At 38.4% G+C, this 13,092-nt stretch overlaps 1 protein-coding gene across 6 annotated transcripts in view; it reads right to left on the bottom strand.

Annotated features, from left to right (window-relative positions):
• The window catches only part of col7a1 (collagen, type VII, alpha 1), a 57,126-nt gene that overhangs the window by 13,597 nt on the left and 30,437 nt on the right, over positions 1–13,092 (bottom strand). For 5 of the 6 annotated variants that reach the window (XM_026260269.1, XM_026260262.1, XM_026260237.1 and 2 more), the window contains exons 63-90: positions 12,059–12,139; positions 11,936–11,971; positions 11,744–11,815; positions 11,590–11,634; positions 10,856–10,891; positions 10,725–10,760; positions 9,954–10,058; positions 9,789–9,854; positions 9,543–9,578; positions 9,426–9,461; positions 9,276–9,314; positions 9,159–9,194; positions 8,942–9,064; positions 8,491–8,700; positions 8,321–8,356; positions 8,096–8,140; positions 7,877–7,990; positions 6,649–6,720; positions 6,514–6,558; positions 5,719–5,754; positions 4,561–4,596; positions 4,444–4,488; positions 4,201–4,233; positions 4,005–4,067; positions 3,632–3,667; positions 1,807–1,887; positions 1,587–1,655; positions 1,426–1,461 (exon numbers count right to left, since the gene is read on the bottom strand). In XM_026260269.1, coding sequence (XP_026116054.1) covers positions 1,426–1,461; positions 1,587–1,655; positions 1,807–1,887; positions 3,632–3,667; positions 4,005–4,067; positions 4,201–4,233; positions 4,444–4,488; positions 4,561–4,596; positions 5,719–5,754; positions 6,514–6,558; positions 6,649–6,720; positions 7,877–7,990; positions 8,096–8,140; positions 8,321–8,356; positions 8,491–8,700; positions 8,942–9,064; positions 9,159–9,194; positions 9,276–9,314; positions 9,426–9,461; positions 9,543–9,578; positions 9,789–9,854; positions 9,954–10,058; positions 10,725–10,760; positions 10,856–10,891; positions 11,590–11,634; positions 11,744–11,815; positions 11,936–11,971; positions 12,059–12,139 — 1,704 coding nt within the window. Of the gene's footprint in view, positions 1–1,425; positions 1,462–1,586; positions 1,656–1,806; positions 1,888–3,631; positions 3,668–4,004; positions 4,068–4,200; positions 4,234–4,443; positions 4,489–4,560; positions 4,597–5,360; positions 5,397–5,718; positions 5,755–6,513; positions 6,559–6,648; positions 6,721–7,876; positions 7,991–8,095; positions 8,141–8,320; positions 8,357–8,490; positions 8,701–8,941; positions 9,065–9,158; positions 9,195–9,275; positions 9,315–9,425; positions 9,462–9,542; positions 9,579–9,788; positions 9,855–9,953; positions 10,059–10,724; positions 10,761–10,855; positions 10,892–11,589; positions 11,635–11,743; positions 11,816–11,935; positions 11,972–12,058; positions 12,140–13,092 lie in introns of all 6 variants that reach the window. The other variant, XM_026260246.1, reaches the window with a different exon arrangement.

Below are 13,092 nucleotides of genomic sequence, written 5' to 3' on the forward strand. Positions count from 1 at the left end.
ATATGAGTTAATAATGTGGTATATTCATGTCAGAAACAACAAATCTATGGCCCATTATCTACAATCTATGTCATGGCGCAGTGCACATAAACAATCTATTTCCATCTATTTGGTACAGAATTGGTACTGTACCAAATGGATGGATGCATTGACTGCCTGTGTGCTTCACTTCTGTTTATTCCGTTCATGTATTTTCAGGAAATACTGAACATTTCTGAGAACACGCTGTACGTATTTTTCAGATATTATACACATTTCATCACTGGTGAAACTGTAGATGACATCTCTTGACAGATTAGTTACTCCTGAAAGTATTCAGCTGTACAATGAAAGCAGGTGATGGATTTTGCCTGTGCTATTTAATGTGCGACGGGCCACAATAGTTTACTTCCCTGTCCCTGTCCTGTAACAGTTTTGTGAGGTGGTAAATATATTTATGGAGCACATCAGTGCCAATATCTATATAAACTCATATACAATAAGGCACAATTACACAGGATTCGTGTCAAAGAGGTGGCAGAATTCTGAAAAAGAGGATCATAAAGTTTGCTCATAAAGTTTACTCACTGTATCATTTATTTAAGGTTTAAAATGCAGCTACATAGATCTAAATCTATTAATCAGACACACAACGACACATTAAATGATTTTTAAAGCTTAGTGGCATGCTGTCAGTTATCACAGACAATAAACCAAAACCACACTTATAGTAATGCACTCAGAAATCTATAATGCAAGGCATTCAAAGCAGAAATAGGCAGCTTGAATTTTTGTTGAATAGATATGAATTCTTCTGAATTATTAGATTTTTAATGCTGTCTAAATAAAGCATTTGAGCTGAATTGGTGAATTAACTTCTGGTTATTCATTGCCAAAATAGTTTCTGTAGGTGAATTTGTTAAAAAATAATCTGATATCATTTCATGTATCTTGTGCAAATTATCATAATTACTCATTTACGTTGTTTTTGTTATGAAATACATTCAACCTCTTTGTGTTGGCAAACAACTGAAGTAGCAAACACAATATCCAAGAAGTTAACGCAACTAGAAAATAGAAATACAAAAACTAGAACTTAAATTTAAATTAAAACTAATTTAAATTCTAAATTTAGTATGAAAAATACATACCTGAGGCTTTTTATCCTTAACAGTCATGAAATATTAGATTAAAGTTACATAAAACAGAGCCTCTCTACTTGGATTGAACAAATGAAAGTCTTCACTTGTCTGTGATTTACTTTAATACTTTGTGCCGCTCCTCAGTTGGCATTTAGGTATGACAACACTGAAAGATCTATTGAAGAGCTCACGTACATGCTGCTCTAACATTACGTTTGCTTCGAATGAGATTATCTGTCATGCAGGTGAGACAGGTTGATCTTCACACAGTGTTCGCTATGATGTAACCATGGCAACAACTCACCATCTCACCCTTCTTTCCAGGGGGTCCAGTGACAGACTGCAGAACACAGTGGAAATAAAGGGAGAGAGATAAATTGAGCGCGGTGGGAATTAAGAGCATAGTGTCAGGCAAACTATACATTACGTGCAAATCCACACATGCACATGTTCATATGGACACACCTTTCCTGGTGGACCGATGTCTCCCTGCTCTCCTTTTAATCCTGAGGGGCCAATGGGTCCGGCGATACCCTAAAAGAAAGTGACAGAGTAATAACAAGACGGAGAGAGAGCAGTTAAGTAGGGAAGAAAAGAAAGAAGCAAAGAGAACATGAAAAAAGATGCAGAAGATAATGAAATTACCACATATCTTTGTAAATGTCAAGGGCATATGATCACTCACCTGTTTCCCAGATAACCCTGGCAGGCCATCTTTTCCTGGAACACCGTCTCTCCCTGGGACCCCAGGCTTGCCCCCCTCTCCCTGTTTATGCCATCATGTTAATCAAAGATAACCTTGTTACTCAAACGAGTGCCATGCCTCACAGTCGCATTGTCAGCAAACAACAGTTTTCATTATCACTCATCACAAACACAAACAAAATCATTCTAAACACTGAAAAAATACAGTTTATAAAGTGTAAGTTGAGTGTTTTGAAGTTGAGAGCAACTGAATGCATCACATAAACATAAAATATTTTTTGGTACTAGAATACTCACTTTTTTGGTGAAATGATATTTTCTAGGTAATCTTTAGTTAGGTTATAATTTTGAACAAGATCAATAAACAACTAATACACAATTAATTATGACAATTAATAAAATAAAAATACACTTAAGTATGTTTATGTATGCTCTAAATCTCAGAGAAAATGCATAAAATCATGTGTGTGTGTGCGTGGGTATATATACTGTGTTATATATGTTGATGTATATATATATATAATATATATAACGTGTGTGTGTGTGTGTGTGTGTGTGTGTGTGTGTGTGTGTATATATATATATATATATATACAGTACATATAGACCCCTTTTGCGCGGACGTCACAGGTACGTCACGGCGCTAGCTGGAGGCAAAACAAACGGAAAACTGGAGGCGGCTAATACAAACCAACACAGGGTCGGCTACTCAAGGAGCTTAAAATGTCGTCTTGTTGTGTTGTTGGTTGCCAGAATCGACGGAGAACATTTTATATACATTGTTGTGATTAATTGTGACCGGAATTTAAGAACATGGTAAGAAAGAATAAATACAGAAAGTTTATAATTAATTTGCAGTCTTTCTAGAAAATATTTACATCTTAATAATAATTTTACTTTAATGTCACTCTTTATTTAATCTAAGGATTTATATGCCCTCAGTTTCTCTTTACTATACACGCTCGGTTTCTCTATCAGGTAAGTGTAGATGTCAGGCCACTCAATCGGAGGTAATCCTGTCAGATCGTCCATCCAATGAGTGATTGTGTACGGGTCGACCAATCTGGTTCCGTCCGTTAAAGTTAACTTTTTCAAATAATTATCGCGGTCCCGGACAGTGAGTGACCTTAAATATTCAGATAAAGCAGATATATTCAGATTTTCTCCAGCCATTGTTAAAAAAACAAGCTAAGAAAACTCGCTAGCTACCGTTTGTTCAAGTGTTGAGGGGAATCTTTCTGCCTCCAGCTAAGCCCCGCCCACACAAATACGTCACCTTGTTTACCAATTGTAAAAGGGTCTATATATATATATATATATATATATATAGTTTATTAAATGTCTATGTACAGGTATGTATATTAGCAAAAGAACAGGAGAACAGAGGCACTTCATATAAACTAGGTCTGAGTATTGCAAAAGAATTGCAAAATATGATAGACTTCCATGCGATACATGCATCACAATATCATAATTGGATTGTGCCTGAAACAGCACAAAACGACGACCGAAACCGAGTGTGCCCATCTGAGAAAGTGAATTGCGGTTCAGTTTCAATCTTTCTCACACCTCATAGAAACAGTTCTGACTGCACTGTGAAACAGCTATATTCCTTTTCAAATCCAAATCCAAGTGCTCTCACACAGCTGATGCGTTTCGGCTTTTATTGATCAAACATTCAACCACGCATTGCCTCACCTTCGCCATTTGACCAATTAGTTGAAGAGGGAAAAGTTTAATAGAGGATTCTTCATGATTTGAAATGCTCTGTAATACATGTTGGTCTGGTATGTTTATTTACTCACCACTTGTCCTGGAAGCCCTGGAGGTCCTTGTGGTCCCTGCAAACATTAGAAAGTGCTGCATTTATCCCTACTCAGACAAATATAAATCACCCTTATCTATAATGACAATATGTATATATAAAACACACAACAGTACACTGATATTAAAGTGCTGAAATAGGCCTACGCAAGGAGGAAAAACATTTTGCTTTCTGAAATGTAAGGGCAAACTGAAGATTACAAGAGTCATGGATAAATAAGGCACAGAGAAACAGAGCATGTGAAGAGGCTTTAAGCTGGAGCTGCAGAGATTATCTAATGACCTCTGTGGAGAGACAGAGGTCAGACTCCAATGAGCTGTTGGAATGACTCCAGTATTGAGTTTTTATCTTACTATTGCTCCTGGAGTGCCTGAAGGTCCAGGTAACCCTCTGTTGCCCTGAGGTCCAGGAGGGCCCTTGAAGAATGAAAAGGAACGATTGAAGAGTGAGTATACTCTGGTGGGTTAGTTATGTAACTCCAAAAACACATTGCTGTGTATCAAATCGCCTGTAGCAAAGTGTTCATCGCTACTCAGCTGGAAAACTTACTTGAACTCCAATGCCTGGTTCTCCTTGGTCACCCTAAACATTGCACACAAACATGTGAACATATACACACACATTTTATATGTTATTTGCATCAGCTATGCCAAAGCTGAGGAAATCAGGACACAAACAGGGACAAAATAACTTCATGCTGCCATGGTTGATTAATCAAGCTGTTATGGCTGATTTAGAATGATTGCTAATGAATAAAATTATAGGGTCCATGTCAAATAATGCAGCATTAACCTTCACACCAGGAGCCCCTGGGGGTCCATTTCCGCCCATAGGTCCCTGAAATATTAAACCAAAGGTTAGAAAACTGATTTTTAATTTGAGTATGTACATTAAACTGAATACACATACCGTTGGTCCTCTTATTCCTGGTTCTCCTGGATTCCCCTGTTCAAAATACATATTTGGTATGAATATCAGGCTGATACAATATAAAGCACACAGATACACACATGCACATATAAACAGCACACACAAACTCAGAACGGACAGACATACTGTAAACTATACTTCTGACAAAGACTGTACAAACATTGGACACATATACTACTGTTCAAAAGTTTGGGGTCAGTAAGATTTTACTATTTAAACTATTTTTGAAAGAAGTATCTTACCCAAACCAAGGCTGCATTTATTTGATCAACAATATTGTGAATATTATTACATCATATAATTACATTAGAATTGTTTTCTATTTTACTGTATTTGAAAATGGAATATATTCCTGTGATGGCAAACCTAAAATATCCAGTCTTAAGTGTCACATGATCCTTCAGAAATCATTCTAATATGCTGAGTTTATGCTCTGATGAATATAAAGTTCAAAAGAGCATAACTTATTTGAATAGAAATATTTTGCAATATATTTATTGTCACTTTTGTACAACCTAATACATTCTCGCTAAATAAAAGTATTATTTCTTAAAAAAAAAAAAACATGCTGACCCCAATCTTTTGAATGGTAGTCTATAAATCATACATTCACATGGCTTACAGAGACATAAAACAAAATATATACTTCCAAACTCACTCAAATAACTAACAGACATACATGAATGCACAAATACACATAAAACAAACTGCAAAGACAAGGACGGCCCCCTTCCCAGTGTTAGCAAAGCAGCCTACAATCTCAGCCACAGAAAACCTACCGGTCTGCCCAGCACTCCTGGGAACCCAGGCAAGCCCTAGAGAGAGGAAGGAAGGGATGGAGGGACAGGAAGTGTAGAGAGAGCAGAGGTGTGATGGTCCAAATTTCAGGTGGATGGGAATTAGAAGTTGAAGGATGTGGGATTACAAAAAGGAGTGGAGGAGCAAAAGGGGAGACAGAGTGGTTAGCGGATAGAAGCTGTGCTGCATTGCTACTTCTGTTTCTGTTTCTCTATGGAGCTTCAGGCAAAGGAAGTCAGCTAGTGTTCACAGCAAGATCTAGTACTCGCATCAGATCCCCAGGCTTTCCTACAATGGCAAGCCCAAGAGAGGCTGCCATTTTAGGATGATGTTACTCACAGGTAGGCCTTGCGAACCGGCCGGTCCCTTCAAACCCTGCTCCAGAGGAGAATAAATAAATGTTTGAGTGAGAGTCAAAACTCTCCTCCTACCCACTAATGCTAAACTCTCTTTTAATTTCCATTTTATGAGTGACAGCATGTTTTCATACTGTATGGCTACTACAATACCATATACTTGACTAATCTATCACAGTAAGTGATGAAAAGCTTAAAATTTGAACTTAAATTTTAATCTGGTATTAAAGTCCTGCATAGTTCACAAAACATTACCAGGCTCTTAACTGAGAGCAATATTTGTGGGACTCACCGTTCTCTGGTCATCTTACTGTGGTTTGTTGTAATTACAGTAGACCGATATGCATGACCGTTTTATCCTACCTAGGAATGCATTAGGCATCATTGGATGGAGATGGCTGGCTGTGCTAAGGACATTCTGGTTCACAGATAAGTATCAGGTCCCTCAGTATCATATACAGTACAGTTTCAGTTTGTATTACTTTTTTTGCCCATTTTATCATCCACCAGACAAAAACTGTCACATCACTTAAAAAAGTAACAGCACAATTCTCCACAACAAGCCACACTATCTACACTATCTACAAATTGTGTGGGATAAGTTACACACAAGTTTAATACTTAGTGTATATATCTAATAAGTATAATGAAAACTAATAACGATGCTTGCCTTAGCACACATCCAACAATAACATCAACATTAATTAGACAAAGAGCAATTAAAATTCATTTTAATAATAAATAAAAGGCAACATAGCAACTGGAATTTGTTTCTCACCGGCTTCCCATCCAGCCCTGGTTTTCCTGGCTCTCCTGGACTTCCCTAAAATAAAAGTACCACAGTTTTATTGTAAAATTAAATGAATAGACTAAATTATATTGTCAGTTATGGCTAATAAAAGGGTATCCTCACTGGGGAGCCATCTTTTCCACTTTCTCCACTGGCTCCTTTGTCTCCCTTCTCCCCACGAGGACCTGTGTAGCCCTGTGAGAAGGACACATCACAGATCAGAACGTCAGCTAAGGTGACAAACATTTAAGTAGCATGCTGCCACACATATAAACAGCGTATCTGCTGGATTATTTAAATTAAGTTGAAGAAATTTTTAAGACCTACACAAATAAAATTATCATATGAGCAGGGTATGGCAATGGTCTATGGTAACATGTTAAACCGTAAAATGACTGTAAAAAGCACTATTTAGAGTTCAGTTTTTCACAAAAAGTTTAATAAATTTTTACATTTCACATTTTAGCCTTTAAACAATTCAGAAGGATTCAAAAGTCAAAAGTATCAATTAATATATTACCGTATTTTTCGGACTATAAGTCGCACCTGAGTATAAGTCGCATCAGTCCAAAAATACGTAATGATGAGGGAAAAAAACATATATAAGTTGCACTTGACTATTAGTCGCATTTATTTAGAACCAAGAACCAAGAGAAAACATTATCGTCTCCAGCCACAAGGGGGCGCTCTATGTTTTCAGTGGTAGACTACAGGAGCAATGAGCAGCATAGAGCGCCCTCTTGTGGCTGTAGACGGTAATGTTTTCTCATTTGTCTTAGTTAATTTCTCTTGGTTCATGTCAAATTCATTTTGAAAAATAAGTCACACCTGACTATAAGTCGTAGGACCAGAAAACTTTGAAAAAAAGTGTGACTTATAATCCGGAAAATACGGTAATTCGAACAATTATTATGAATCATATATATATTATAATCATTATATTAATTTAATAATAATTTGCTGCGTAAAAATATGCGTGGTTTTTACTTTGGTCTGAACAAAAACACCAGACTGGATTTTTCAAAATGTACATTCATTCTCTGCCAGCAGGAGGCACTTTCAGAATGACAGAAATATAGAGGTTTCCACGGTAATCGCAGAACACAAAGCAGCGACACCTGACTTTGAAAGGTACATTGCTCAAATTTCTTCAGAGAAATCACATCCTTTTGAAGTTGAATTGTTGCATTGAGCTATATTGCAATAATTGTCTTTCCATGCCGAAATTTAAGAAATGTAAGAATTTCTTGTACCATTTAAGATTTTTTTTATCGCCTTAAATTTAATACAACTAAATCTAAGAATTTGTAAGGCTTTTTATGGACTCTGATAAATGTTTCTGAACCCTCACCCTCTCTCCTGTAGGTCCAGGAGGTCCTACTGGACCAGCCTCTCCTCTGATACCTTGGGGTCCTGGAAGACCCCTCGCACCAGGCAAACCACTCTGAGCAGATGCAGAATCCCCCTTAAAACACACACATGCTCAATATGTTAGTACACACAACATTGATAAAATTCAATTCTCAACTTTCCTTAGAGCACTACAAATGTGAGCTTTATTTTGTTTTACCTTTGGTCCTGGAGGCCCCCCTAAGCCAGGCAATCCAGCTGGACCCTAAACAAGAGAAGATTTATTCCATATGAAAACAAGAAAGTAGGGTTTAAACAAACACCAAGCCCCATTTATTTATTTTTGTTATTTTGTATTTTTTTAATTCAACTGGCATTAGCAAGTGAGGCAAAGTTAAATGTGGATCTTGCGCAAGCTGCTATGAATTATAGTAATGGTACTTACAGCTAGCCCTCTGTCACCTTTCTCCCCTTTTCCCCCCTGCAACAAAGACAAAGTTTAATCTAATTTCTACAATAACTTTATATCAAGTATTTTCTTTATTCAGCTCTCAATCTCCTACAAGACATAAAACAGCTATAGTAACAAAATACCAATACTCTTCTTCTCTTTACCTTGTCCCCAGGTCTGCCAGCTTCTCCAAGTTCACCGGCTCGTCCTGGTACTCCTGGTATTCCTGGTTTTCCAGGTTCACCTGCCTGTCCTGGTGGACCTTCTGGGCCTCTTTCTCCAATTGCCCTGCCTGGAGGACCCTGTGGGCCAGCAGGCCCTTTATCACCCTGCTCTCCTTTCACACCTCGTTCACCTGGAAAACCCCTTGCACCCTGAATGCCAGTATGCAAGGAAGAACAAGGTTTAAAACAGAAAGAACAGGAGAGGATGAGACAAGAAAGAAATATAGAGTTGATTGATGTTTTCTAACCAGAAATACATTTCAGCACCATGGTCAGCGCCCAATGTGTTTTTGCATGATTTTCATTGCAAAAGGTACCATGACACACTACTCATCCAACTATTAAACTACCAGAGACCACTCTATAGCACATATGCACAGTTTTAACTCACATCTGCTCCTGCAGGGCCTCTAGGTCCGACATCTCCTTTTTCTCCTCTCTTTCCCTTCATCAGTTCATTCAACTGTGATATCATTTTTTCTCTTTCATCAATTAATAGTTTCAGTTCTTTGACCTGCAGTGAAACGTATATGCAAAGAACAGGGGAGAGGGTGACAAGAACATCTACATACAAACTCTGTCAATGATTTTGATAAATTTCTCATTACCTCAATGCCAAATTCTGAAAAAGCTTTCTTCACATCCTATGACAAAACAGGGAAAAACAACATTAGTCATCTTGCCAGCAATGCATGTGTGGCTGTGTGCGTGAGCATTTTGCTTACCGCTACATTTCCTGGTCTGCCATCCTCTCCTGGATCACCCTGTCAATCGAAAGAGTTGAATTATTACAGTCAGGTATGCTGAGGGAACTGCCTTGTGACAGCTCTGAGAGCAGTGACCACTAAAATACACATTCGTAAAAACACACTCACCACATCTCCTTTCAAGCCTGGCAGACCTCTCTCCCCCTAAAAAGGTCACAATATTATAACTTGCATCATGATATATAACAGCAACATATTTACTTGCAAACACACAGACCAACTTACTCTTTGTCCAGCATTTCCTGGAATTCCAGGTACTCCCTGTTTGATAAAAAGCAATGCATATAAAAGTCACAATTCACAGCTACACTCGTTTTGTCTGTATTTCATTCAAACAGTGATTCGATGTATGTACTTGGGCTAAATTTCTGAAGAAAACTTTAGTTGATTTTTTTCTAAAAAGCAAAAATACATAGTCTTGGACAACTGAATTTTACTGCTGTAGAGCCAGCAATGGTGGATGTTACTTACAGGGGCTCCTGGAGGGCCCTGGGGGCCTGGAATAGGTGTTGCTAGCTCCCCTTTAACATACACCACCTGAAAAAATAAAAAAGATTGAGATATACAGCTGTTTGCATAAAATTAGCTTCCTCCAGAATTCACATGTGATTAACATATGTACAAACACAAACGCACAGGTCCTGGTGGTCCAACATTTCCAGGAACTCCAGGGGGTCCAATGGGACCTTGAGGACCAATAGGTCCTGCAATCCCCTGATCACCTTTCAACCCATCTCGGCCCTGAGGAGGGAGAAACAGAGAGAGGGAGATAAGAGAAATAACCATGATACAAATTAATTTCTTAATTAATGGGCATAAATTTGCACATCAAATAAAGTCATCAGTGAAGAGTTTCTCCCATAAGGCTGCCGACTCATAATTACTGACTGCACTCGGCATCAAGCACAGGAAGAAGTGCATCTACGCCTTTAAAATTCATGAGAGAGTGTGTGTATATGTTTGCGAGTGTGTTTCTATGATTGAAAACATCCATTTAACAACAAATCTGATTTGTGCTGATGGGAAAATTAGCTGTGTGAGTAAAAAGTGAGTAAAAAGGGCAGAGAGACATAATGATATTGACTGAATCACAGAAAACAACAAAATCAGAGTACATTGAGTCATGTGCCACAAATGGCAGGAAGAAAAGAGCAGGTAGAGAAAAGGAGTACCAAATGAAACATTATCAGGTGCTTACCTTTGATGCCACATAGCGAATGCGATCCACATAATGGTAATAATAACATTTTACATAAAAGATGTCAGAGAAGCCTTAGTTAAAATGTACATTTTGAAAGTGTTATGTAGTGCGGAGTATGATAAGCTGAGATGGACTTGTCTCATGCTGTGAAAGGCAGGAAGAGAGTGAGAACAGGATGATCAGGAAGATAAAAACAAGAGACTCACATCTCTTCCAGCAGGCCCCGACTCTCCTTTATCTCCCTGCAAAGAAGGCATAACCAGATTTGATCAGAGGCTAATTATCAAAAATTATAATGCAATCATATACAAGCTTTCAGCAATAGGTGTTTTATTACCTTTCGACCATCCTCTCCTGGCACACCATCCTCGCCCTGAAAAAGTTTGATAGAAAACGAGGCATTAAACACAGACATCTGGATGAGTGCGAGGCGCGTTTTCATAATTTCTGTAATCAAGACTTCCTGTAATCAGCTCTTCCTGTTTTGGTATGAGAACTCTTGTAATTTTGTGCGGCTCATTCAAGCAGTAATTTCTCTTCTAAACGCTTCGCGCGACATGCAACCTCGTATTACAGATATATGATGGGCTTCATCCAGCCCAATATAGCTCCTGCAATTACCACAGCTGGTTCAGGGCTGTGATCAGTAAATCAGAAGAAACTGCAGGACGAGCGCGTTTAGCGTAAGCTCAGCTCCAGCAGCGCAATCTATCTGAGTCAGGTTAACCTAACATTAGTACACGGCTGACTGAAACTCCTCACATATTTTGACTATAAAGCATTTATTAGACAGTTACTTCCCACTGGAAGCTCATTAGGGTGCTAAGAGGGTGATTTATTATCAGCAGGATGGTTTAATCGTCTCATTTATGGAGGACAAGGGCTGTGGTGTGGTTACTAAACTGGAACGAGAGTTTGCAAGCTGCATTCTAGATTGAGCCTTGATAACAAAAGAAAGCCTCAGGATTTAAGTGCAGGCTCGGAAATTAACACATGCTACTGATATACAGTATATCAACAAAGGTTTCTGAAAGGATTTTGGGTTTTCATTAAGATTTCATCAGTACTTACAGGTTTTCCCGGCAGTCCTGGTTTCCCATCCACCCCTGCTTTACCCTGAAATAAAGCATGACATTTTATTGATGTAATAACATGGGCTTAAGCTCCAGTATGTGAATTTGTATGGATAAATGCTTGCAATAGATAAAGCTTTGTTATTACTCACAGGTGTGCCATTATCTCCCGGGGGCCCAGGTGGTCCTAGCGGCCCCTGAGGCCCTCTTAGTCCCGCCAAGCCCTAGGAAGCAATTAAATGTTAAACAGATTAAATACTGGATTGATTTGTTGCAGCAAACAGTGACAACATCATGATGCAACAAACAAATGATTTGACATATGGAGAGACTGGAGTACTCACATCTCTTCCAGGATCCCCTTGCTTTCCTGGGTCACCCTACAAAACCCAAAACATTTACAGCAGGTTTCAGACTGATTAGATCCTTTGAATATGAACCTGATGCAAGGACTGAAGCAATCTGACCCGTAATCCAGGAGCTCCAGGAGGCCCAGGTTTCCCATCCTGACCGGGTCGTCCATCCAAACCAGCGGCTCCTCTTTCTCCCTGCACACCATGCAGACATATAAAGAAACAATCAATATTAACTTGTCTGTGACACACACATACACAAAAAAACACTCAACATCACTGTCAATGTCAGTGCACACTGTCAGTTTCAGATTGCTCAGCATTGAGTTGTGAATAATAATGAGAATGGGTTTACTGACAGATCCAATTTTTTTCACTAATAACACCTTTCTGACAGCATCACACATATGAATGCCAAAAGCAGCAGTCATCAGCTTAATTAATGCCATAAAAATAAATCAAGAAACCTACACAATAATTATGAAAGGAACAGAGATCAAAAGGATAAATCAGATGAGGACTGGTACAAGTATACAAGGGTCAGATATAAACTAATTGGCTATACGTCTCTCTGACAGCAAGCAGATAGCCACAACATGGTTTACAATATTCCTCGAGACATCACCGAGATCTTGTTTTCTCATTTCCTCCCATTACGAAACAAAGCCTTGTTTCAATTCTGTAGCACAAATGTTAAACAAAGATAAACAGTCTCCCAGACAGCCAATAACAAATAATTGCAGCGCTGGTGAGACTTGCTATTTAAAACCCCAAGAGGTAAAACCTGACATAATGAAGTGTGTCACAGCTTCTGCAGTATAGAGAGATCGATGACTAAGCAGTTATATTTATACTTTACACTGATTAATGCAGCCAGTTGTACCATTTCAGCCATTTTTCAGCTGTCTACTGCTCTATGACACTCACTTTCAAAATATTGTCATGGCTGCATTTTAAAATAGAATGATTTTTGCAGGGGTGCTTACAACTGCTTTTGAAGAGATATTTAAGGAAGCTGCTTATTTTATGATGCTTTTATCCAAAGCGACTTACAATTGCTATATATGTCAGAGGTCACACACCTCTGGAGCAACTAGGGGTTAAGTGAAGAAAAATTGTGTATATCATATACAAATACGAAGATTGTT

Source organism: Carassius auratus, chromosome 6, assembly GCF_003368295.1.
Source record: "Carassius auratus strain Wakin chromosome 6, ASM336829v1, whole genome shotgun sequence".
In the NCBI taxonomy this organism is placed as follows: domain Eukaryota; kingdom Metazoa; phylum Chordata; class Actinopteri; order Cypriniformes; family Cyprinidae; genus Carassius; species Carassius auratus.